Below are 27,542 nucleotides of genomic sequence, written 5' to 3' on the forward strand. Positions count from 1 at the left end.
GGCTCCTTCCCCATGTCCTGTCCCCAGTCCCTCGCCTGCCCCCTGGGTCTCCCTCCACCTCTACTCACTGAGTTGCTTCCTGTGCTCCCCGGGTTGACCGTAGGTGGAAGGACAGCTCTGAGCAGGGGCCTTGCTCGCCTGACCTGCTGTGAGCACCTAAGACGACCCAGGATGACTCTCTCAAGCAGCCCAGATCTGACGTAAGGCTTAAGATGCAAATGCCTTTTCCTACCTTCCGTGTGCTGCCTCTCGCTTCCCTTTAAACAGCTCACTGTGTCCCTCCCAGAAGCCCCGGAAGCCCCTCTTATAGACAAGAGGCAGGGAGCAGAGTCTCCCACCCCTCCTATCTCTTCCTCCTCCTCCTCTTCTGACAGCCTGAGAGGGTGAGGCCAACTCGGAGCTCACACCTGGTCCTGGCACATCCCCCTGGCACATCCCCTTTGCCAGCCCTACTAGCCCTCAATGGAAAGTGCCAGTAGATGGGGACAGTTGTCACCTATTGTCTTGAGACCTTCCAACACTGAGAAGGAGCCTTTAAACATCTTGCACGATGTTACAAGAAATAATGGCTCCGTCAGAGAGGCTCGGTCAGCTTTGTGCTGTTTCCTTCATGCAAGCAGTATTTCACTTTTTACATAGAAAGGATGGTAAGGCACCTGAAAGGTCACAGCTTTCACCTTCCCAGTACTTCCCTCAGCTCGCTGTCCTCTGCTCCTTCCCCTTGGGCTCGTGTGACCTCAACTGGGACTCTGCCCAAGGAGCTCCCGTCCCTGAAACCTCGCTATCCTAGGACCCCTTCTTTTAGTCTTCTGCCAAATGAACTCAGTAAAGCAGTGCGAATAAGCTTTATCAGAGCCAGCCCGTGACAGTTCAGAGGTAAGATAATCATAGCTGTGGACTCTCAGGGGAACTGGAGGATTAGCCCCATCAGTGGTCATTGCCTGCACTAGGAGACCGCTGCATAGGCCTCAGGCTCACCTGGGTGGAGGGTTGCATTTCTGTGTGGGTCCAGGGCTCCATCAGGAGGCCTGTCCCCCTTGGCACAGCTTGTAGCATGCTTATCATTTGCAACTGTACATGCACACCGGCCAGTGCACACACACCCACGCGTACACTTTGGCCAGGTGGCTCTTCCCCTGTTTACAGCCTGCTACTAACACAAGTGTTGCAAAATGCTTTCTCTCAGATGGGCCATCATCCCCAGTCACCCCTTTCACGCTCTGCTGTTCATGACCTACAATACGCATTTGATTTGATGCATCTCGCTTTGGCGTGTTGAACCTATTGATTTTCTTGAAATAGGGCTCTTTTGATTCCTGTGCATTTTCATTACTGAGTTTTAACGTAAATGTTTTCATTGAGACTGGAAGGAAATGTTCAAAATAAACAAACAAAAACTCCCTCCACCTTAAGTGCTGTGCCCCGGGAGGCATCAAAAGCCATAGCTTGCTGGACTGGAAAGTCAAAGTGTGTTTTCCCATCTCCATCTCTGCTCAGCTCATTGCCTCCCAGCCCCTGGGCATCTTCCCATCTCCCCAGTGACCAATAGGCTGTTCCCTGATGCTCAGGGAACCCCATCAGCCACCATCTCAGCAAAGACCTGTTCTCTGAGGATAACTTTCTTTCAAGTGCTTTCCCCTCGCCCTCTGCTGTCTTGGTGGCCCCTGAATTCACCATTTCCAGTCTGTTGTCCTGTCCTCCCATCCTCAGTGCCCATCCCATTTATGCTCATGTCCGTCCCTCGCCTGCTCCTTGTCCTGCCTACCTAGCTATTTCCACGGCTGGCGAGGGAATGGGAGGCAGTAGGAAGGGAGAAGCCCCTGACTCTCCTCCCTGTGGGCTAGGACGATGGCCCCAACCCTGGCTGCACTCTGCCGGGTGGATGGCCCTGGAGGTTCCATGCTCCCTCATGTGACCCTGGCTCTGGGCTCTGATAACTCAGCTCCCGGATGGCCCCCTCAGGCCTGAGTCCTGCTGGCCTCCCTGGCTACTGGGGCTTTTAGGGTCCTCTAGCACCAGTGCTCAGCCCAGCACCAAGGGACATGAAAGCAGCAGCTCCAGAGACCCCAGAGCTGCTTGCTCCAACACAAACTCCTGAACTGACATTCTCCCCTCCTCTAAGACAGAGCTTTTCATTTCCCTCTTGAGTCCAACGGGTTGATGGCCTTTCTGGATTTTGAAACTGCTATAAACTGCAAAGGGTTCTATGACAGGTGAGTATTAAGTGGATGAAGTTGGACCCTGAAATCATACAAATTGACTCTTAGCTGTAACATATTTAGCTGTGGTGCTAGAATAAGCCCCAGTTTCTTTACCTGTAAAATAAGGATATTGAAATTCATTTTTTTTTCATTGAGATTTCTTTGGCAACCTCCCATTCCATTGTCTGACAATCACTGGATCAATGAACATTCATTCCCTCACTTTCCCTAAAGTGGTCACATCATCCAAGGTATGAGTGCCTGTCCCCTCCTAACAAACATATTTATGTTCTAACCATGAAAATAAATACCAGACATAAAATACTTTAGATTCAATAATTAATTTTAAATGTGTGAATCTTGAAACTTCATAGTAAGATAATCAAAAAGATATTTGTGAGAAAGTTGAAGGACTTTTGAGAGTTTTCAATTCACTCGAAGGAGGCAGACACCTACTCTACAGGGATTGGCAGTGGGGTTTGTGAGTGGGGAGGAGGCCCTAGCACTGATATGAAAAGTGATCCTGCTCCAGCCCCCAGCCCCCGGGGAAGGGGTGGAATGTGTGGGACTCAAATGTGTGGGAGTCTGGCCCAGGGTTATTTTTGTTTCCATTAACATTCTCTTCTATATGTATTTTAACCTTAATCAAATGCATGTGTTTTTGTTTTATTTGCACTTAGTTCATCAAAGTGTCCCTTATGGTCTGAACTATGCCATGAAGCCATAAGCTCTTTGTGAAACACTCATTAATACCCCTGGGAAACAGGAAGTTGCATTTAGTCAAATATAAATAAACCCAGCTCTCAGGGGCTTTGCCCTGGCCCGGGTCAGAGAAGAGGCAGTGACTACTCAGTGGATCTCCATCCACTGCCTGCTCTCAGGCTGAGCCGGAAGGGTGCAATCCCATGGCTCTCCACAGATAAGTGTTTTGAAAATGTGTCCATCCTTTGTTCAAAACTGTGACAGTTAAGTGCAGTTTTAGAAAGGAAAGAGGTCCTATTGATTTAGCTACATAATTGGGTATTGTTCCAGAATTATTCCGGCACCCCCCCAACACTTTGAAACCAGGAGGTGCTGCAGGAAGCAAGAAAGGGGGCGGGGGAGAGATGTAACCTACACCGCCTCACCGAAGACACTGGGCCAGCCGCGGTGAGGGGCGCTGCGTCCTCGCCGTCCTGCCCTGCTCCCAGCCCCTCGCCAACTCTCCAGCTGCACATCTGGAACCAATTATGAACAAAGCCCGATTGTTGTATATTTGGAATTTCCCACATCAACTTGATGCTTTCTTTAACTGCCTCTTAATGTGTGTCTGCGTGGGACAGCCGTGCCCACGGCTCCAGCCCCCCAGCCCCGGCCCCAGCAACGGCTCCGCGGAGCATCTTTTTCCTGATTCATTTTCTAGTAGCGCAGGACTCCACTTCTTCCCTTCGCACCCCTCCTCCATTTCCTATTAGATTTGTTTGAATAAACAGAACTTTCTTTTCCATCCTTTTCAATAAACTAAGTGTGGGTCTGTGGAGAGTAAATAAAGGCTGGTTCCCAAAGCAGAGGAGTAACAGGAGACTGGCCAAAAGGCATGGGATTACTACAGAGGAAGTGGCCATTCCCTCCCCAACCCCAGCAGCGAAGTGCGGAGGATACGCTGGAAAGGAGAAAAGCCCACATCCTCCAATCCTGGAAGCCCTTGCCTGGTTTTTCTCTACAGTAATTTTCTCTGCTGTGGGAATAAGCACATGCAGGGAGCCATAGTGACAAGAGAGGCCAGGTAGCAATGTCTAAGCTACAAATATTACAGAAAATTTAGAAATTGGGTCTATTTATACCATTTGTCTGAGAAAAGCATCCGATGTGTGATAACATCATGAACAGAAAAGAATCAGCAAGTGTGATGGATGAATCTGAGCTTCGACAGCCCTGCAAAATCAAACATGACTTTGTCCTGTCTACTGGCACACATAAAAATACACATTCTAAAACACAAACGTTCACACCAGGAGAGGCAAATGCAAGCCTGTTCTATCTGGTTGGATTCATCCAAACCACGTGATGCAAACATTTTTTCCTTCTTTCCCCCACACTTGGTGGGCTGCATTCACCTAATTAATTATATGCATCCATTATTTTCTATGCACCAGAAAGCAGAAAGGAAAAAGCAGATATACATGTCTGACGCTCAATTTCTTAAAGATCATTTATGATGATTGCAAAGAGACTCCCCATCAGTCCTCAATGTGATGTCGCTGGTCTTCAAATATTTTTCCTGCAAGAGAGTGAAATCAGAATGTAGGATTTCACATTAATCTCTGCTCCAGATGGGGATATTCCAAATAGTCCTTTTAAGATGAGCATGTGACCTACTGTACAGCCCAGGGGCTTGGAGTCACGTGATGGAATGAATAATACGTCTGATAGAGCTTTGATTAGACAGCTGACCTGGTTACCATCTGCAGCTCCAAGAAGCAAAGTTGACATTTCTGGATCACTCTCCCCAGAAGCACACTTGCCCACTCCTGGGACAGCGGTCTCACCGAGCCAGCACACAGAGACTGCCCGAAGGAAGCTGGAGGTGCTGCTTCATGCAAGCTGAAGTTACAGGACTTGGGCTGTTTTCCTTTTCCCATCCCCCCACCTTCGACAAACCACATCTTGACTCATATGGTCGAAAGAAAAAAAACTCTTTCAGTTACTTGATATTTGGGAAACTTCCAGGAGATCATAACTGAGTTTTGAGCAAGCCTCCATCTCTGCCTTTGCTGGGAAGGAACACACACACACACACACACACACACACACACACACACAGCTAGCTGTACACCATGGTGGTTCAGGCTGCAGTAGCTCCAAATAGATCTCAAAGACTTTTACTGAAAATACCTTATGGATCTCTGAGAAGACGCAGCGTGGAGAGGGTAAGCTACGTGGCGAGCCATTTGTTTCTCACTGAGCAATTGCTCCACAGAAAGCGAGCTGTTGGTTTTCATTGTGCACCGCGTTGCTTCTGTGTAAATATTTTCTTGAGTAATTCGAGTCCCTGGGACTGTGCATAGAACGCTATGTCGCGTGTAATGTATTTTTCCAAAAGATACTGATGAGAAATCTGAAAAAGGAACTTTTGTCAGCAGTGGGTGTGGGGGCTCTTAGGGATACAATATGAGGGGGAAGTCTGGGGTGGGGACTTCCCCCTGGATCCAGTGTGAAGGCAGGAGAGCTTGTGAGAAATCCGGCTGCAAATCTGATTTCTTCTGCTTCCTGAAACGTACTTAGGAGAGCAGCCGGGTGGCACATTTCCTCTGCTGGGTGGCAGTGTCGAGGAAGGAGGTGATGGAAGCATGGGAGCTCTGGAGGTTTGACTTACCCAGCCCGTTGACCAAACGCACCCCGTCGTTGTCATCCTGGTTGTTGTTGTTCTTTCAAATGTCTCGCTATCATTTTGGGTTCATTTTTTTGGTAATATTATGGACTTTGACTTCATTGCCCTGTTAATTTCCTGAAAGCATGTAACTTACTTTATGGCAAAGAAGATCCTGTAAAGCAGGAGTGAGGGTTAGTCCTCCTCTGGGTCAGGAATGCAGCTGATGCAGAGCTGGCCCTGTAGGGACAGTGCAGCACTCACACAGAGAGGAGGGTGGCTGCGTCTCAGAAGCCCCAAAGCCCCTGTGTGAATGGCGGCAAGCCCTCTGTGAGTTGCCGGCGTCTACACAGACATCCTAGGCTGAGGTGCAGTGAGGACTAATAAAGCAAGCTCAGAAAAGTGAGGGAGGTAAGGAACCTGCCACGGCTTATAAAGGGGGCAGACTTTAAGTGACTTTTTCTGGCTGGTACACTTCCTACTCAGGGATTTTTCAATTTTAAGAAAACCTAATTGAAGGTTTAAACATAAGAGGAGCTGTCTAGAATACACAGACAAGGCAAGGTTGATTTCCGGACTCTGATGAGTCACATTTTTTTCTGCCATTTGAATTAAAAAAAAAAAAATCTTCCTATTCTTGTTATAGGTAGGTCTTTATCTTGAGATCTTGAGAAATACTTCTGTGCTCAATATCAGGATCACCAGTGAATGTGTATTCAATGCTTACTATGTGCCCCCTCGTATTGCTTTGAGCATAGGAACATGGGTGATTAGCAACATTTACACATTTATTTTTTGGATGTGATTTTAGGTTCCGATGAGAACTCTTTGGCCTGCGGGTAACTCAATATATGTAATATGTTCTATTCTTAAGATATTTGTTCGCCAGTCCTCGGTGGGAACGGGGATTGTGTGCCTCATGGCCATGTGGAGCAGACAGGCAGGGGGAGCAGCTGATACTCACCGTTTACCAATTAAGTCACAGACAGCACAGGAACCTGGTGTCACAAGTGTCACAGTCTGTCCCTGGATGTGTGTTACACACAGCATTGCATTCAAAACACGCAGAACTGTTTTCTGCCCTCGAGCAGAGGCCCTGGTTACTCAGGTCTTAGAAGTCAGGTCTGAGAGCTCTGGACCCCGCAGAGCATCTGTAGAGCCCTGGACATCCCCCAAGGGCCTGCCACCTCACCACCCCCCCACCGCCCCACTGTGACACAGGTGAATCTGATTGGAATACATGATGACCTGTCAAGTTCAATTGGACATCTTATACTGTGGGTGATTCCGTGACACTTTCCAGAATCAGAGTCATATATTTATATAAAGGAAGGGCAGGGACGATGAGAAATGGCCTCTGCTGTCAGGGAAGACCCTAAGGACCTGCACTGTCTCCCTGGGACTCCCTGAGTTAAAAGCAGCAGCAGCTTTCTCAGTTACATCAGCAGCCTCGCAGTGACAGATGCCAGAGTTGGCTTCTGTTGTCTCATGATGTCTGGGGATAGCAAGGCCTGGTGTTTCTAGAATGGCACTTCACATCCCGTACCTCACTTTACCATCATGAATGGCTAATGAGCCAGAGAGCAAGGGCTCTTCCCTTTGTCCTGTATGACCAGGAAACCAAGGCATGGGTAGCATTCATCTTCTGTCCAGAGACATTTAGTCAACAACAGGGCACCACCAAATCCAGGGACCTGGTCATGCCCATCCAAGCCAGAGGGCCCTAAGTACTTCACTACCTTTGCTCTCTGGAGCCTGCGTGACAGGCAGCCTGGCCCCAAGCTGAGGGTTACCACCAACCTCTTGCCACATGAAAGGGCATATAGAAGACATACCAAAGTCAGAGAACCTTACCAGGAGAAAAAACAGCATGGTTCTCATGGCGTCCATGTGCCACTGACACTTAAGGGTGTCCAGGACCCAACGATTGCTTCCTGTTTTCCAACTGCTCAGAAGTTGTGTTCAAATAAAGAAATGGACACTTTTTAACAGTGCCACTTAAGGCACCTCAAATCCTGATTCCAGAAACTCACTAGCCCTAAGACACCCAGCTTAGTTCTTGCTCATATTTTTTCCACAGACTATCATGAGCTCATCCCTGTGCTAACTGGACAGGATGGAGAAAAAGAAGAGAAATAGAAGATACTACATTTGGTCTGATAGGAAGGACCAAGCATGCAAGTTGAAATGAAACAATTTTAAGTCAATATTATATAGGTTAGAATAAAGTAATCCAGACAATCCAGGTGCAACAGAAAACAGCAAGGTGTGGCAGAAGGACCAGGTTTGAACCACGCTGTCCCAAGAAACTGCAGCCTCACTGTGTACTAGTTATGTGACCTTGGCCAAGTGTCAGACTTTCTCAGCTTTGGTTTATTCACCTGCCTGTTACTCCTTAAGGGTGGTTGTTAAGGAGTAGCAGTAACATGAAGGACCTAACAATACCAGGAATCAGAATACAACCAGTAAGGTCAAGCATATTTTTAAGGTGTCCAACTTCATATGGGAGAGGTGTATTTTTAATAACCGATGGCCTTTGGCACACCACACTGTCACCTACAGAGGTCCTGATACAGCCAAGACAAGGAGTACTCTGTGGAGACAACTTCTTTTGGACTTCCAATTTTATATAAGGTGCTCATTGCACAACCATGCCGACAACCTACCAGAGACTTCTTTTTGCGTATTCCTTCCAAAGCAGGTGTCTTTATTCCAGAGGCCAAGGCAACATGAACTTCATGGAGATTTCTAATAAATGTAAGAACAGATGTAAATGAGTTAAGGAAAGAGAAAATATGTACTTTCTTTCTGGGAGTTTGTGTGTTGGAGATAACCTTCATAGAGTATCAAGGCATAAGAATTAGAGAGCAAATTTTTATGCACCTCTCAAGGTTTTATTTTGTGATTTTAAATCGAGGTGGAATCTGCTGGGATGCCATTGGTATCCTCTGTTCTGGTTTGTGCGCAGGAAAATGAGAAATGTGTATTTCTCTGCACCTGAGATGCTGCCCTGTCCAAGTTCTGAACTGTTCAAGCAAGGACTGACCACTTCAGTTTGCACCCACTGGTTTCCCAGCTGTAAGAGCTCTTGAAATGAGCATACAATTTCCTGCATTTATTAAGGTCATTCATTTCCCCATCGATTTATCCTAACACCCAGACCCACAGGTCCTAGGGTGGATGGGGCATCTCCACTCACTTGATGATCTCTACCCCTCCAATTCCAACATGTCCCGAATGGATTTCATCATCTCCCCTGCCCCACCCCCATCCTGCCCCTCCTCCAACCCCAGCATTACTCGCTAATTATGCATTACTCAGCAACCAGGAAGCCGTCTGCAAAATGCAGTCAGTACCTACATTGTCATGCGACCATCATCGAGTATTCTTACACAAACCTTGATAGGACAGCCTACTACACAACTTGGCCTACTATGCACCATATAAACAGCACAGTCTATTGCTCCTGGGGCCATGATGAACAAAATAGTGCCAGATTAAATCAACCACCAGAAAAAATAACACAACCAAGAGAAGCAGTAAACGTGAGAGGTGAGGCTGCCGTTGCGGTAACAGGACGTACTGTTTCACAGTTCACTATTATTTTTAGTAAGGAGGAATATGTTCTAAAATGACAATAAAAAGTATAGTAAATACATAAGCCAGGAACAGACATTTACAACACTCTCGAGTATGATGCACTGTACGTAACTGCACGCACTAGATGACTGGCGGTGTGGCAGGTTTGTGTGTACCTGCGTGGAGCAGACCCAAGAGCGGCACGGGACGCCTTAGGTGTTGTGTGGCTGCATCGCCAGCAAGAGGAACTTTTCGACACCATTGTGATCTTATAAGGCTGGGTATACACAGTCTGTTGTTGACAGATACATTATGAGGCACATGACTGTACCCAAGGTAGAACACAGGCCTCTTCGCCCTGTCCCTTTCCACTGTCTCCTGCACTGTCACCACATGCTGTCATTTCCCTCTCGTTCTTGCGGCTCCTCCCCATTCCCAGGGTCAGATCACCATCATCTTTCACCTGCCCATGACCTTCTCACGGTGGCCCAGCTTGTACCTTTCAGTCCACCCTTTGTGCTACAGTCACTGCGGCCTTTCTAAAAACAAGGGGTGCATACCACTTGTCTACTTAAAGCCTTCAGAGATTCTCTGCCCAGGCATAAGGACAAACGCATGAATGAAACCACACGGCCCTTCATAGTGAGGACCCTGAGAACCTCCCCAGCTCACCTCTTCCCAAGCTTCGCCCTGGGTGTGCTGTACTTCAACTAAACGGGAACATGCTTCCAAACTACTATGCTCTCTCTTGCCTCAGGGCCTTTGCACCTGCTTTCCTCTGCCTAACTCCAGAAGCTCCACCCTCCATCCCCTTAACCACCTATTTGCATCCTTTATAGTAAAGGTACTATCCAGTGGGAAGGTCTTCCAGGCACCCCTTTTCTCCTTGAGTCTGAGCAAGTTCTCTTCCTGAGTTTCTCTCACAGTACGGTTCTTTATTGGAACTGGAAGTTTCCACTCTGTTAACTCTCCATACCATGATGAGACCCTCGGGGACAAGGAGTAGCTCTTAGCCCCTGGTTCATAACAGGAGTGCAACAGATACACAATGGCAATGAGAATGAACGAGATCTGGAAGTTCTTGTTTCATGAACTTCCCTCAATGAGAGAACTTGGGAAGAGGATCAAAATTAAGGCATAAACAGGAACAGCCTCGATTCCCAAGCTAACTGACTGCGAGCCCCATCATCTCTGCTGGAAAATGTATTCACTCTTCCATGTTAACACAAAACTGAGAAGAAGAATGTTCCTGTCTTATGTATTCTGAACTCTTAAGAGTGCAGCATACATCTCTAAGTGGAACAAATTGTGACTAACCAACCAGATTCAAATTATATGTCTCTTTACAAAGTAGCGTAAATTTGACAGATTTTTTTTTTTTGAGAAAAAAAAAATGAAACAAGAAAGCATTCTCTTTTACCATAATTATTCAAATATTTTAGGTGAAAAGGGTCTTTTTTTTGTCTTGGAAAGACTGAAATGGCGTGATATTTCTGGAGCAGTATTTTTAACACAGCATAAATTAAACCTCTCTGCACCCACATCATTCATTAATGGGTGTGTTATTCCAGGTTGATGTATTGCCAGTCTATTATTTTGCAAACCATTACATTATCACAGCTGCTAAGCTGCATAACTTAAGAATTCAGAATACAAGAGCGTCTCTATAGTCGGGTGTGTGTGGTGCTTACATTCTGAATGTATTCATGCAGGGAAGTGTGAGACGTTACCAAAAACACATACAGCAGACGGCTTTTAGTGGATATTTATTACCATTGAAAGCAGACAGCCAAGAACTGTTCAGACAGATCAGCGCATTCACACATATTATTATCCACCCCCCTCATCCTGCATACAGTTTTGTTCCTTCTATAAATATACGCCTCTCTGGAGAACAAGAACATGGACTTGCAGGGGCTCTAATTCTCTGGTTCACAGAATGCGCTGAAGGTCATTTTCCCCATGTTGGTTATTCCCAAGCAATTTTAAGTGACCTAAACTTGGTCAACCAAAATTAATTTTATTTCTTACAGCCAGCATATGTCACGTTAAACCCATGACTCTTCATCTTGGGCAGAATGAGATTGCTTGTTGACTCAGGGTTGGGAATAAAAAGCATTCCGTACCCATTTCATTCAGGAGTTTTCATTCCTCAGATTGGTATAGGAAGCAGGACTGAAAACCTTTGTTCAGATGGTCAGGACTCCCAGGAGCTTCAGCATCCTGACCCAAGAGTTGGCTGCTGAGCTGAGCATGAAACTGGACAGTAGTTTCCTCTGCAGACCACTTGTCCTTGTCTTTCCTCCTTCTCATGACTCCAATAACGTCCTGAGTCAATGCCAGGACTCACCCAGAGTGGCCCTTCTCCTTGCTTTGGTTTGGAAAGACCCAAGAAGCTTTAAAACTCCCAGTGCCCAGGCTGCACCCCAGACCAGACATAGATCAAAATTTCTGGTATCAGTATTGAAATTCCCAGGTGGACCCCCTGAGTAAGCAGCATTGAGAACAACTCCCCCAAGGTAATGTGATAAATTATTCAGGCAACATGCCGGCTTAAGGAAATTTACTGGTGTCTTCACATGAAAGAAGAAGAAATTAGATGATTGTGTTGATTTTTTTTTTTTTTTTTTTTTTTTTTTTTTTTTGGTCAGAAGTGTCAATCTCAATAACAGAAAAACAAATATTTACATTCCTTGGGAGCTGGGTTCATGTTCCTGGAACATCCTATGTGGTGCCCTGCACACTGAGGCCACTCTCAGGATAGGTGCATGCAGTCTTCTGAAATCATAGAGCCTAACACACAGGACTTCCTTCCAGACTATTTAAGATCAGAAACACCCAGTCCAGCTACTCCTGCATGCTGCTTTTCTCCAGTAAAGCTTGGACTCAGACCCTTCCAGTGTATTTCAATCCTCCATACTGTAGACACATTCAAAAAATCAATCATGTGTTCTTAGGGCACTTCTTATAAGTGTTTTAAAAACAGCTCTCTTACCAATCACTCTAGCAAAGTGAATATTCTCCACCTATGTAACATAAAAGTTTCTTTGATGAAATGGTTGGGAAAAAAATCCACTTTATTTTGTATTGATTCATTAATAAACCTTTGAGAAGAATAGTATCTTGTATACATAAAACAATATGGAACAAAATATGCCATTGGATTTTTGCTCTCTGATCTGGGAGTGAATGAACCACATCTATGGGTTGATTCTTATTTATTTATTAATTTATTCCATTACTATTACTCAATAAATAATTGCTTCAAAGGACTGGTCAGTTTTTCTATAAGGTCCCAAAGTCCAGATGAGTGCCTGGCACATAAATAGGATAAATGAATGACTATTGAATAGATGAATAAAAAGAATGCCTTCCTGACCATAAAGTCAATGCTTTCATAAAACAAAAGTGTCTTCCAAGAAATAGGATTGCAGTGTGCCTGCCTTTCCTAGGCAGATGAACACTCATTTCATCATCAATCCTAACAAAGTGACTTATTTTAGAATGGTAACTCTTCATAGTAGAGACTTTAGTCATAAAAAAAGAAAACCCTCTTGAAATCTGACTACACAATTAATACCTTTGGGTCCATGGATACTCTTTTTCTCTTTCAATCAGAACTTGGTTGTGGGTACTTAGAGATGGATTGTAAATAAACCTCTAATCATTCTCCTATGTTGCTTTCTGACTTTTCTCAGTAATGTCAAGGTCACATTTCCACTTGGACAGATTGCTTCCAAATGGTCCCTCCAGTCTTTCTATGGGAGCATTAATGAGGGAAGCCAGAAAACGTCTTAGAAGTTTATTGATCCCAGAAATGTTGTCCCAGTCCAACCAAACAACGGCAACCTCAGAATACAGATATCCATAGGAATATAATAGCTAGGGCCCAACACTGTCTATTAATTCTACAGATTCTTATTTAATACCTATTACCTGCCAGAAAGTGCTCTAGGCCCACAAGCTATTTAACAAATTCTCTGCTTTCATGAATAGATGTGTTAGGTGGCATTAGGTCTCTAATGGAAAGTAAAGTCTAGCAAGGAGTGAGTGGAGATGGAATGCCTTTTTATACAAGCTGGTTCTCTGTTGAGATGATTTCCAAGGAGAGACATGCAGGGAGCAAGCCATGCAGTCACATCAGAAGAGAACATCCCAGGCAGAGGAAGCAGGTGTGAGGCAAGAGAGCTCTTGATGAACTTGAGGAACAGCAAGGGGGAGCTGGAGCTGGAGAAGGAAAGGATGGGGAGGGGAAGGGGCAGAGAGGTACTTGCAGCCCAGCTGACACAGGGTTATGTTCGCCATGATAAGGAACTTTGGGTTTTACTGGAAGAGAGATATGAAAAGATCAGTGGGGATTTGCGGGGGAAGGACGACAATAGCTGACACTTGGCTACTTTGTTGACAAAGGAACAAGGGTAGAAGTGGTGTGACCCATTAGGTCATTAATGCAATAATCTCAGTGTGCAAAGATAATGGATTAGACCAGATGATACCCTGGAAGTGGCTAGACGTGAATGAATTCTGGATTTTTCTAGAAGGAAGGGCAGGCAGGATTTGCTGATGGATTGGGTGTGGAGGGAAAGGGGAGACAGGAGTCAGGAGTGACTCTGGAGCTGCTGCAGACACTTACCAGGAGGGGAGCTGCTGTGAGAAGAGCCATCTGTGGCGGTGACGGGGGTGGGGTTGTTTAAGAGTTCTTTTTCAGGTGCATTAAACTTGAGATGATGAGTAAAAAGTCAAATGGAAGATATTTAGTTGGATGTGCTACTACTGAAACACAAGTTCTGCCATTAGGTGCAAGGTCTGACCTGGAGACAGTGTGAACGTTATCAGGGTGGCCAGAGCTGGCCTGTAAGTATGATGTGCGTCTCTTCCCAGCACAACACGCTGGTGACACATGGTGACTTGAAACGGGCCATGGAGGGAGAATTTACATCATGGAAGTTCACCAACTACAAATTAGGACTCTTTTCCCCCTTAAGAGTCAAGGGTTAAGCCTGTACCAGTGCATTCCTGGAGATGGTTTAAAGCCACAAGACTAGGTGATTGTGGCCTGGGAGTTATGTGTGGATGGACACAAGGATGTGTCAGGGGACTTGGACCCCAGTCCACTCCAAAGCATAAAGGCCAGGCCCATGAGGAGGAACCAGCAAAGAAGACTAGCAAGGAGTGGCCAGTGAGGGGCCGGGGGAGAATTGAAGAGAAAGTTCCAGGAGGGGATGGTGGACTTTTGAATGATGCTGACAGTTAAGTAAGGCAAGGACAAAGGAATCGCCTGATTACAGGATTAACAAAAAGACTACACAGCTGACATACATCAGTATCACCTGGGTGTTTCTAACCACACAGATTATGGCTTCCATCCCAGATGTACTGAGTCTTGTTCTCAAAAGCACATGACATAGACCAAAGTTTGAGAAGCAGTACGTTAACAGATGGTTTTCTGGAAATAGGCACCAGTGGGGTACAGAAAAGAGCACAGAATAGAAAAGGGAAATAATGCAGATAGAAAAAGTGACATGCTCTCAGGACAAGTTTTATCTATCCTGATGTCAGTTCTGGACAGGGCAGTTGGAGACCATGGTTGGGAGAAGACTGTGACAACAAGGCAGAAGTGAATCTTCCTCCCTCCAGCACCATGGAAACCAGGGCTCCTATTTTAAATAATACCCTCCAAAACACAGCTTAAACCACCATCTCAGGAAAAGTGGAAATGTGGTTTCCCTTAGCTTGTGCCCCTTGTCAAGAAAGAGACTGGAAGACTGATGTCATTCTTTTATGTTGGTCATTTATGTCAAAAGCCAGCATCCCACCCTGGGTCTTAGCTTTCCTAAGATGAAGCCAAAGGGAAACCTGTTTTGTTTTGTTTTGCTTGGCCTCTGGGGGAAAAAAAATCAACGTCTCGATATAATCACGTGGCAGGGCTTCATAACCCAGCTGAGTCCCAGAATATATTTAGAAAGTATAATTTAGGGTCAAGCCAGCCATCAAATGTCCAAAATGAGCAAGTCCTAATTTGAACTCTGAATTTGAGGATTTAGAACTATCCTGTAAAAAAAAAAAAAAAAATGGATTTGAAGTGAACTGGAAGAAATCATGTTTTTGATATGAGGTCTGTTTCACTGGTTCTTCATGGAGTTCTTACAGAAAAAAAAAATCTGACTCTGCCAATTAGACTGAAAGAAAGTCAGCCAATATCGTCCCCTATGTCAATACCCCATGCAGGTTTTTTCCCCTGGGGTCCCCCAGTTACAACTTGCATAGATTTCCTTCCTCACCTCTTTTCATTAAGAGGGGGCCTGAGGCACCTCAAATTCAAATCTGTGAAAGGGATGTTTAAAATTAGACACATGGTGTGACTCCCTCCTCTGGGCTGCTGTTCCTGAATCAGTCCACTTTGTACCACGTGGAGTCTCTGGGTCTGAGTGTAGATGAACAGTTCCTGGGACTCCTGCAGCGCTCCTCTTTCGCAGTTATGGAAGAGCCTTGCTCTGCGTTGCTGTGTGGCATGGCCAGGTCCACCTCTGTAGACGGTACCCAAGTAGAAGCTTCTGGACTCAGTCTCATTAAGATGCCAAGCTTGGTCTGAATGCTTTTTTCCTCCCCAAAATCCACATGTTAAAATCCTAACCCCTAAGCAATAGCATTAGGAGGTGGGCCTTTGCCTTCACGATTGGATTAATGCAAAAAAAAAAAAAAAATGATTTGAAAGACCCCAGAGAGTTAGGTTGTCCCTTCCATCATGTGAGGCCACAGCATGAAGGTGCCACTATGACCAGATGCCAAATCTGCCTGCTGAGGTTAGACTTTTCAGTCTCCAGAACTGTGAGAAGTAAGTTTCTCTTGTTTACCAGTAACCTGGTGTATGGTATTTTGTCCTAACAGCCAGAACAAGCTTAGACGCAGTACTGAAAGGGAGGGAAAGAAGAGGCCACTGTCTTCATCTGTCAGGCCCCAGTTGTGGTGTTCAAATGTCAGAACATTTAAAGAATGGAGTTACTTTTTTAAAGAAATTCACTGGAAACACACAGGGCACTTGTTGATTTGAATTCAGCAACACAGAATAATATGCTCACATCATCCTGCTGGGTAACTGGGCTTCTGAGGTTCAATGCCCCACCAGTAGGAGCCAGGCTCCCCAGGCCACATGTCATCTAGTTCAATATGATCTCTAGGGACAGTACATAGATCCTGCGGCATTTGTTTTCAGACCCAGGGTCCATTTACAGTTCATCTTCACCACCCTTTATTTCTTACAGAATCCCTGAACGTGGGTTTTGTCCTGGAACAGTACTGGACCAACATGCCCAGAATTAAACAAAAATATCTTTGGGACTCTGTGACCTCCTTTTCCCTTCTGTCAAATGGCCTTAAGGTGGCATGAGAGAAACAAGGATAATGTGTCTTAGAATAGGCCTGTGCAAAGCAAGAAAGGCTCTATCCTTTGAGACCCACTGATCAGAAATGGGCCATTTTCAAGAGTTTATTTCCACCTCTATGATACCCTTAGGGCTTAATCCTTCACCTTAGCTCTTGGGGCTGTGCCTCTATTTGCCCTAGTCATTCCATAAAATAGGACCCCATACAGGCATTATAAACTCAAATGCTTACTGCAACCCAGCAAGGAAAATAAATGTAGGACAATAAATAAGGTATGCTTTACAACTTAGACCCTTACCAAATGAGGCCAGGGCACACACTCAGCTTTCCACAGGGACACTAGGGCTAATGTTCTGATCTTCTAACTTTGCAAAAGAAGCATCTTTGTGCATATTTCCTATATTTAGGAAAAATGTATATGTATATGTATATGAGTGACAGAGATAAAATATCTGATTTTTTATATGTTGGCAATCAATCCCACTTTAAAGAAAAACATCATATGCTAAGTAAAGCATGTTTTCAGGCCACATCTGGCCCATGAGATGCTGGGTTTTAACTTCCATGAGAAAATGTGCACCATTCCCCCAAATATGTATGCATTCTCTCTCCCCACTTTTGGATTTCACAAAAAAGAAGACACCTCCATACCAAAAACCTAATCTTGGAATAGACCTTCAGATCCTCCTGCCAGCATCATAATCCTACTGCTAAATCAGAACATTATTATTTTTTAAAAACTCTTTTGACAGGTCAAATGCAAAATTTAAAATACATTTGAATAAATTGAATACATGTCCTCCAGCTAGAGGTGGGAAGAGTGTACCCATGGTTTTATTACCTAGCAACAAGACTAGAACTTAAGAGGCAGCTGAATCTCTGTCTAATTATTGCCAGATAAGGCCATTTCTCATCAGTCACATCCTTTGGTTTGGGGCAGGTTTCCCCCAGTGTGACCATGGACCATATCAAACCATTATATCCAATAAAGCAATCACACCACCACCTAGTAGTGTCTTTTGCTGCTAAGTCAAATTTACAGACCAGCAGAGTGTGGTCCTGCTTGAAACCATAGAAGCCCATCTGGAGTTCTTTTTGATTAAGGTGTTTGACTGATAAGCGCTCAACTAAAACCTTCTCATTCTGAATCATCTCTTTCATGCTAGATGGAGCAGAATTCTGGGGTTTCGGCCAAATCCTTGAGCAAGAACATGAAAATATTCACAGCTCCTTTTTCTGATTAAAACATGGGCTGAACCTATAGGAGCGCTTCATCTCACCATGAAGTCAAAGTGAAATGATGCTCCAGCTGGGTGAGACCGCAAGTCGCACTTCTCAAATGGCCCTTCTAAACATCCATAGCACTTGTCACGTCTACAAGTAGTGATTTATCTCTTTAATTTTAATCTCACTTGTGCCTTTTGCTGGATGAGGCAACTGTGAAATGACTGCCTTCTAACCCTTGACCAGAAGCTTCTTGGGGACATCTGACACCCAGGAGAAGCAGATCAATGGCCAAGTTGTCCATTCATTACTTTAATGCCTCAACACTATAACCTTATTAAATTCAGCAGTAAATATCAATATACCTGTACCATATTTTCTCAATTCCCCAATGAAATTACTTTATGGAGTTAAGATTTAATTCATTTTTATTGAGGGCTGCTGTTTAGTGTACTTTTTAAAAGATGTGGAGTGTGTTAATCAACTTTTTATCATTATGACAAAATGCCTGGGAAAATCAACTTAAAGAAAGATTTATTTTGGCTCATGGTCTCAGTTTCTGGTCCACTGGCTCCATTGCTATGTATTGGTCTGTGTTAAGGCAGAACATCATAGTGGGGAGGCAATGGTGGAGAAGAGCTGCTCACCTCATGGTAGTCCATGAAGCAGAGTGAGATGGGAAGGGGACAGGGATAAGACATAGTCCCTAAGGGTACATCCACAAGGATCCATTCTCTTCAACTAGGTCCTGCCTCCTTCAGATTCTACACCTTCCCAGTAGCTCATTCAGTTATTACTCTTCCAGTGCATCAATCTATTGATGAGGTTAGAGCCCTCTTGATCCAATCACTTCCTAAGAGCCCCACTTCTGAACATGGCGGCCTGGGAGACTGCACCTTCAACACATGAGGCTTCAGAGAATATTACTCACATCATAACACAGAGCAATTCATTCCAGGGCTGAACTGGAGTCAACTAATGACTGAGGACTTAGGCAGGACATGGAGGTGGACAGGCAGCACTGACAGAATGTAAAACCAAGGTAACACGCAAGAGTTTGCTAGAAGCAAAGATCCCTAAAACAGGACTCATAGACAGGCTAACGAGTTACTAGTCTCAGTGGTAGATGTGACAGGAGAAACTGAGAATGAGACAGATGGAAACCAGAGATGTCAGGGAAGCAGCTGATTCAAAGCAGAGGTAGGAGGAAGAGTCTGGTGGAGCCACATGAACTACTAGCATAGCTGCAGGAATGTCTGGGCGCAGGCTGAGGTGTGGAAGGGTGAGGTAGGTAAAGCGCTGTCTTGCTCGGAAAGTCAGTAGAAGAAGCACCTGTAAAAATGCTTCTGAAGCTTTCTCCAAATGACCACTGTTCCTTCTGATACTCAGTTCCCTTTCAACAACCCCACCCTGTTAATTCCTTTTAGGAGATAGTAAGACATATGTTGATTCATGTGCTTAACTTTTTTACTTTTGCTGCCAGGAAACACAAAAGCTTATGTGAGGGCCCAACCTCAGTGACTCACTCATTCTATGAGCAAGTGAAAATGATGCCGTTTCACCTTCTTAACTCACTTTCTCCTTTTTTCTGTATTTTCTATTATTCCTGATTTCCCACTGAACCCTTATGTTCTACGTATTCCGTACATTGTGTGCTTGTAATTCGCCAAGCAGTGTGGAATCCTATAGCTTTCTCTTCTGTTTGTGTTAGTTTCTGTGAGAAAAACCAAAACAGTGGAAACGTAGTCAATTGAGAGTTAAAAATAGAACAAAGTTGTATGCAACTTCTCTTCTTTTGGCAGGACTAATGGTCAGCAGGTGCATCAAAAACGCTGCCAGGTAAACCGAGACATGGGAACAGGACACTCTGGACAGGGTAGTTCTTTTCCTAGGAGGAGTGAATTCATTTGAAATGGTAGTGCCTAACAACACAGGGCCACTCCATTTCAGCCCATTGTGTACTGGGGTCCCTGGGGATTTGGCATACCCCTTAGTTGAAGAGGCACAGAGAACACATCACAGAGGGGGTCCCTGGCAGGAGGCAGCAGGGGAACATTCTAATTTATCTCCCACGGTCAGCACCAATGTCTGAAGACGACTGTTCTGCAGAATCCAAACCCAGAGTCCGGAGGGCTGGAAGAGAGGTGTTCTTAGCCTTCTCATCCCCACCAGGATGCTAGAAGCCTCTTTCTGTCCTTTTTGCTCTTCACTTCTTTTTTTTTTTTTTCTCTTTTCCTTTTGAAATATCGCAGTCAGTGTTCTCAAGCGTCCACTATCAGATGTACAAATAACAATAGCTTCCGGGGAAAGATTGGCTGCTGCCGGCCCTGGGCCAGGGCCAGGGAGAGCAGGAAAACTGAGAACATTTAGGAAAACTGCATCATTCAGAGAGCAGTTTGAGGACAATGATTCAATGCCATTAGGGATGCTGGCTCAGAATCCCTCTCCGACCCTGGCCTCAATATTTCCTCCAGGAGAACTTTGAGTCCCACATACCCCAGATACCTTGACTTTCCTTTTTGTTTAATTTTGAGAATCATCCATTACAAGAACCTAGTACCTAATTTTGTTCGTTCATGGAGAAAAAGAACAAAAGTCCAGGGACTACAAGTCTTCTGTGGTGAGTCAGGTTTACTCTGAGTTAGAACTGACACATTCCAAATGCTGATTCTGGCTCTTAACAGTTTCTGAGAACCTCTGACCTTGAGATGTGAGCTGTCACCTCCTGAGGCTTATCCACCATGCCTGGCTAGTGGGGCTCCAGTTGCTCAGCTAAGTGCCAGGAAACAAGATTTGTCTCCCTGCAGGCCAAGATGCTCTGGCCAAGGGAGGTCTCCAGAGCAGGCCATACTTCCGCCCTGGAGAGAATTAACAGGGTCAAAAGGGGCAAGGAGGACATATCAAATTACACATTTTCCTCCCTCCTTCCTCAGTCCAGACATGGCCCCTGGGAAGGTGAGGAAGGGCGTGCACTCTGCAGACAGCTGGGCCAGGCCAGGCCCTTGGAAAGGAGAGGAAAGCACCTCCCTCATGGCTTACCCCTTCCTCTTCTCTGTGTTCCATGTCCCCTTCAGATTGGTCTCACATCTTCAAGAAAATGACCAGGTGTAGATTCACACACAAAGAAAGTTACTGAGGCCCCCTAAGACCCCACCTGGATAGACAAGACTGGAAAGTTCATTTAATGAGCTCTTACTATGTGCACTGCTCCCTTCACAGATCTGTTCTCCTTTGATCCTCTGACCAGTTTTTTGAGGCTGCCCTATCTTTGTATCCCCACCTCACAGAAGAGGAAAACAGAACAGAAAGATCAAATCATTTACCCAGGGTTTTACAGCCAGCAGTGGCAGAACCCAGGTTTGAATCCAGAGAACTCTCCAGAGGGAAGGTGACTGGGGCTGAACCTGAAGTGAGAATATGGGGGCCCAAGCTGCTGAGAAAAATGTCATTCAGAGAGGCACAATAGGTAGAGCTGTCAGATTCTGCAAATGAAAATATACCATGCCCAGTTACTTTTGAATTTCAGATAAACAAGAAATCATATTTCACAATAAGCATGTCCTGTTGTGTGTGTCTGAAAGTCAAATATGACGGGGTGTCCTATATTTGATCTGGCCACGCTAACAATAGGGTCACTTCCCTTGCCATCTCTGTCGTATCTTCTCATATTAAGTGTACCATCTCCCTGCTTTCTTTTATTTCTCCTTCTATATCCATCCATCCCTGGAACTTCTAAGCTCTACTTCTCCATATTTTCTTTTGTTTTGGTTTGCATTTTGGTTTGTTTGGGGTTTTGTGTGTCGTTTTTGTTCTGTTTTGTTTGGGTGCTGGGGATCAGACCCAGAGCCTCACACATGCCTGGCAAGCCCTTTACCACTGAGTTACACCTCTAGTCCCATGTAGTCTTACTTTAGGATCAGTTGCTGCTGCTGAGGGTGTAGCTCAATGATACAACACTTGCCTACCCTGCTCATGGTCCTGGGTTCAATTCCCAGCACCAAAAGAAAGTTCAGCTGTTAATCACTTAATATTGCTGGAGAACCCATAATATGCCAGGTTTTGTTTATTCAGAAGGTTCACAGAGGTGGCCTTTGTTCCCCAGATGTTGGGGTCACCACTTTCAGGTACAAGTGATCTCTGTCACCCCCATAGAAGCAAAGGCAGCTATTACAAGAAGTGGAGGGGCGTGGGGTCCCTACCACTAGGGGGCTGGGAAGACCTCGAGTCTTCGCCCTTGTCTCAACCAGAGGAGTTGTGTTTCTAACGTATTTCTTGTGTTTCCAATGGAAGATTTCATTTGGGAAATGATTTTCATAATGGAAAAAAAAAAAAAGAAAGAATTGAAAATCGTTCCTCTAGGTTACTGTGTGACGCTGTGCTTCTCAAACTTCAACGTATTAAGGAATCACCTGAAGATGTTGTCAAATGCAGATTCAGTCCACATGTCCGACAAACTCTGAAGTGGTTTTTGGTGCTAGGTTCCGTGAGGATGCTTCATGGTCAAGGTTCTCAAGTATCCTTGGGAGATACTACATATAGATGATTGCCCTTTCTGATTTGATTCAGAGAAGAACAGATGAATATTGCCCTGTTAAATCTCCATCTGTCATATTTACCATAGTTTACAGGGACATTCGGGCAAGATCAGTAACTATCCAACCCACTCAATGAGAAATGAAATCCCTGTGGCTTAGGGGGTCATAAGACAGAAAGGAATAGACAGCACATCTGTATTCCTTCCTGAAATGCATTCCTTCCTTGGATACTGTGGACATAAAAATATAATCCACTCTGCAATGGGCTCTCTCTCCCTGATGCCCCACCAAGGTCAAAGAATCTGCTATGAGAAGTTCACATTGGCCAAATTTGGAAGTTCTGCTGACCTGAACAGTCCAGGGTCTTAACCTTTGCATAATCAAATGAGTCGTACATAATTCTAAAGTCCTCATGCACAGATTAGAGGCATAGCATAGTCTTTGGACATGAAGGTCATTTTCATTCCCTTCTCTGCCTGTATAAATATTAATAAGTACACCTGAGACACCTCCTTTGCCTACTGTCTGATCAGATTATTTTATTGTTATTATTTTCTATCCTATCTCAAATGTGCTCCTTTCTGTTAGATTGAGAACTCCTTCTTTTAAGAAACAAAGTGTGTTTGACATGGAGTGCTCCTGCCTTGGAGTGATTTCATTTTGTCTTCTTCTCCCTTACAGCTGTGACCTAGTTAATTTTAGGTGGGAAGCAAACTCTGAAATCATTAGACTTTCGACTTAGCTTAGAAATCTTGCTCAGTTAAATTGTAGGATGTCCTCCTTAATAACAGGAAGTCAGGTTCCCAGATCAGCAATGTTTGTATCCTTTGTGCCTCCAGATAAAGAAAACTGAGTGTGTCGCCTGCAGTTTCCTGGTGGTCAGGGAGGAGAGGAGAGAGATAGAATAATAAATGACCCAGGGATGAGTCACTCATTTCTAAAACAAGAGTCTAAATGCTCTTTGTTGGATGCAGGGTGTAACCTTTGTTCTGGTCTCTGGTCCTCAGAGAGAAAGGGCTTGGTGGCTTCATTCCTGACAGTGGGATATCACTAAGAAACCAGTGTAGTATAGGAGCAAATACATCTTCCTAATACCCAGGCTCAAGTCAATATGTGGGCTCTTATGAGTCCTCAAAATTCTATTGCTTTTAAGAAAAGACTTTAACTATTTTATTTTTTTCAGTCATAAAGCAATGGACTCAGATGGCGTCTATTTCTTTCAATCATTCTAAGTGCAAGAACTGAGAAGTATAATGGTCTTAGACCTGGGGGTCTCAATGTGGCCCCAAGGCCAGGACACCAGAAACGTGTTATTGCAAATCCTTGAGCCCTCCAGTAGATCTACTGAGTCACAAACACACATTAGGCCCAGAGTTGTGTTTTAGCATACCATGCAGGCAATTCTGAAGCAGGCTAAGGTGAGGGAGCCATTGGCCACAACCCTTACACAACACCACCATGAGGGTGGGACTTGTCTATACATAAGAAACTCTGGGATGCTTCTTAGAAATAACAATACCAGTCAGGCATGGTGGGGTCTGCCTGTAATCCCAGCAACCTGGAAGGCTGAGGCAGGAAAATACAAATTTAAGGCCAGACTTGGTGACATAATGAGACTCTTTCTCAAAATGAAAAATAAGAATTGGGGATATAGCTCAGTGATAGAGCACCCTTGAATTCAATCTCCTGTACCATATAAAAAGAGGAAAAAAATTCATTCTCTTTTGTTTCCTGGTTCATCCAACAATAAAGTCTAAGCTAGTTTTCCTTATAAATTTTCATGTTTTCATAGCCTGAAGGGTGTAATTACATTTTCTCTCTCAGATGATTAAAGGGCATTCCATTTCTTTCCATTTGGTATTTACCTGGCCCTCCTGGCTCTTCCATTCAGAGTTCCTCAGCTTACAGAGGATGAACTTTGCTTTATTCCAAATGAGGAAAAGGACATTTTGCAAGTTGAAGGACACACTGCACAGTGAATTAAGTAAATATTTCACTTCTAGAGTTCACCAGGTGGTTTTCAGAAATTGGCAGGATTTAGACAAGATGCAAATAGAAGGAATTCTTTGATGACTGATACAGGTAGCAGTGCAGGTAGCCTGGCCTCACTTCCTCTTCACCTGCTTCCACTGGCAGGTACTTGGTGCCCTGCTGGAAGCTAGTCCTCTGCCCCAACAGGAAGGATATCAAAATCCCCTGGCTCAGGCAGATGATTCAGGGTCTGACCTGCTGGCTCCTCTTTAGGTCTATGTCGCTCCAGGTTGCCTCTTCCTTTATATTTTCAGTCTGTTTTCTTTTGATTCACCTGCTTTCTGGCCTCCTGGTTGACCTAAACTCTGGATTCATCATTCACAGATATTTTGATAACAGTTTTGAACTTAAAGATTCATCTTAACCCTTAAATTCTGAATGACAATGGATGCCTATGTCTACTCTCCTGATTTCCAATTTCCCTAGACCTCCCACACCAAGATAATTGTGAGCTCTTGCTTTTTCGGTCTCTGTCATCAAATCCTAACCCATACCTACCATCTTAAGTCAGCCATGGATACAAAGCAGACCACACCACCTATGGTTGGGCTAATTTAAATGGTTCCAAAAGGCAGTACTGCAAATAAATGTTTTTATCTGTAAGTGATCTTAATGAGAAATTACAGCTTGAGTTAGTCAGCAGAAGTCTAGGCAACTCACTAAAATAATAAGCTTATTCTAAAACAGGTCTGATTTTGTGCACACCAAAGGATTCATTTTTTGGTTTACTTTGAATATGTAATACAAAAGTCCATTTCAGTAACTAAATGAATCCCTTTTGACCAACTTAGCATAGATAATGCATGGTTGCTTGTAGCTTTATTGGATTTTTTCTGTCATTTTTGTTTTGAGTGTTGTTTCACAAGGGGAACTTTGTTAAAATAATAAACAATATATATTTTTAACTTAACCTATTACCTATAAATCCCTTCACAGAAGGTTCCAGAATTCCCTAGCATGTACCGTCATCCTTTGGTCACCATGCAGATACCAAAATCCCTGGATGCTCAAGTCCTTTATATAAAATGGTGTAATATTTTCTTGGGATCCTTACATATCCTTCTGTATACTATAAATCATCTCTAGATTACTTATATCTAATACAATGCAAATGTTATATAAATAGTTGTTTTACTTTATTGTTTAGGAATAATGATAAGAAAAAACATCTGTACATGTTCAGTACAGAAGTGTTTAAGGGTGGGTACTAGGGATTGAACCCAGGGGTACTCTACAAATACCGCACATCCTCAGCCCCTTTTATGTCTTATTTTGACATTAGGTCTTGCTAAGTTGCTGAGGCTGGTCTCAAATTTGTAATCCTCCTGCTCTAGCCTCCCATATGGTTGGCATTACAGACATGCACCATCATACCTAGTCAAGTGAAATTTTTTAAAAATATATTTTTAATCTGAATCTACAGTTGTGTAGCCCACAGATATGGAGGGCTAACTGTATAGAATATGTGATGAACGACAATAAAAGAGGTTTCAGTACAGCCATGTGGGAATACAGTCCTGTAGCCACCAGGCAGTTAAGAACTTGGAGAAGTATCAGGCTCTGAACTCAATGACACTGTGACACAGAGCTCTGGAGTGGGGCCACTCATACTTGTAGACAGTTTCCCAGCTGGATTTTTCATATGGCCAGACTTCCTTTACACCTCTGCTTTCCTTTTCCCCTTGAGAAAAGCATTCTAAGAAAGTGAGAGGAAAAAAATGTAGACTAGAAAATGGCTTCCCAGAGTCATTAGCTCAGCAAAAGTGCATCTAACCCTCAGCACCTACATTAGCAGGGCCTTTCCAGTCCCATTCATCAAGCTTCCGACCTTGTCTTTGCCATGTGTGTGACATTTTCATTTTTGAATGAGAAAGGAGCTTTTTCACTCTGTGACTAAAGGACCCCACCAGCACAATTGTAAAGGAAGAAAAATTTATTGAGGGCTCACAGGTTCAGAGGTCTTCATCCATAAAAGGCCAGTTCCATTTCTTGGGGCTCAACGTGAGACAGAACATCGTGGAGAAAGAGTGTGACAGAAGGAAGCAGCTCACATGGTGATCAGGAGTCAGAGACAGAGACCCACTTGCCAGATACAAAAAAAATACCCAAAGCTATGCCCAATTCCCATCTCCTCCAGCCATTCAGTTAATCCCTATCAGAGGATTAAATCACTGATTGGGTTAAGACTCTCACAACCCAATCATTTCTCCTCTGAACCTTCTTGCACCGTCTCACATGTGAGCTGTGGGGGACACCTCACATCCAAACCATAGCAAACCCTCATAGTCTTGCTCTTCGAGAAATTGAAAAGAGAGAAACAGCCATTCTGCAGGTTGGGGAGTTTAAGCCACACCCGAGTAGAGCAGGTGTAGGTGTGGTCACCCAAGAGCAGCACTAAAAAGCACTTCCTGTGCTTTCCCAGACAAGACACACCCCTGAGCTGAGGAGGCCTCTGTGGTAAAGTCTTTGCCTAGCATATGGGAGGTCTTGGGTTCCATCCCCAGCACCACAGAAAATACGTTTTCATTCATTCGATGGTTTCTACATTCCCATTAAGTTTAAGACACTCAGGATAAAAGGAAGGTAAGATTGCCAGTCAGAAGATTTGGAAGGGCTGTGGGTGTAGCTCATTGGTAGAGCACTTGCCTAGCATACATGAGACCCTGGGTTCAACCCCCAGCACCGGGAGGAGGCAGAGCCTTCCACATTCCACTTGTCCTCTTCTACGCCTGAGAGACATGAACTTTCTTCTCTCTAAGCTATCCTAAAACCTCCTCATAGCTTCTAGTCACCAGCTTACTAACCTCTCTCAGCAACTCTTGGAGGGAAAGTGTTAATTATCCCCCCGGCAACTCTCCCACGTACATTAACTCAGCTCCATCTTCCTCTGTGGAAAGAAAGAGGCTCTGGGCTGTGGAGATGGTTCTCAAGCAAGCAGACCCTCCTTTGTGGTGTGACCAGAACCCTCACTTTACAAATATTGAGACCAGGCATGGTGGGCATGCCTGTAATCCCAGAAGCTCAGGAGACTGAGCAAGAGTATCATGAGTTCAAAGCCAGCCTCAACAAATTAGTGAGGGCCTAAGCAACTCAGCCAGACCCTGTATCTAAATAAAATCCAAACAAGACTTGAGGATGTGGCTCAGTGGTTAAGCACCCCTGAGTTTAATACCTGGTACAAACAAACAAACAAACAATAACAACTCAACTATTGACAGGTCCCAGACCACTGCTCTTTTG

The 27,542-nt window shown here is 44.4% G+C and overlaps 1 protein-coding gene across 6 annotated transcripts in view; it reads left to right on the forward strand.

Moving 5' to 3' along the window:
- FRMD4A (FERM domain containing 4A) overlaps positions 1-27,542 on the forward strand; it is a 574,854-nt gene that overhangs the window by 268,037 nt on the left and 279,275 nt on the right. The window contains exon 1 of one of the 6 annotated variants that reach the window (XM_079106535.1): positions 4,587-5,110. The exons of 4 other annotated variants lie outside the window; for them this stretch is intronic. In XM_079106535.1, coding sequence (XP_078962661.1) covers positions 5,018-5,110 — 93 coding nt within the window. In that variant the 5' untranslated portion in view covers positions 4,587-5,017. Of the gene's footprint in view, positions 1-4,586; positions 5,111-27,542 lie in introns of those variants that run through there. One more of the 6 variants, XM_079106533.1, reaches the window with a different exon arrangement.

Source organism: Sciurus vulgaris, assembly GCF_902686455.1.
Source record: "Sciurus vulgaris genome assembly, chromosome: 12".
In the NCBI taxonomy this organism is placed as follows: domain Eukaryota; kingdom Metazoa; phylum Chordata; class Mammalia; order Rodentia; family Sciuridae; genus Sciurus; species Sciurus vulgaris.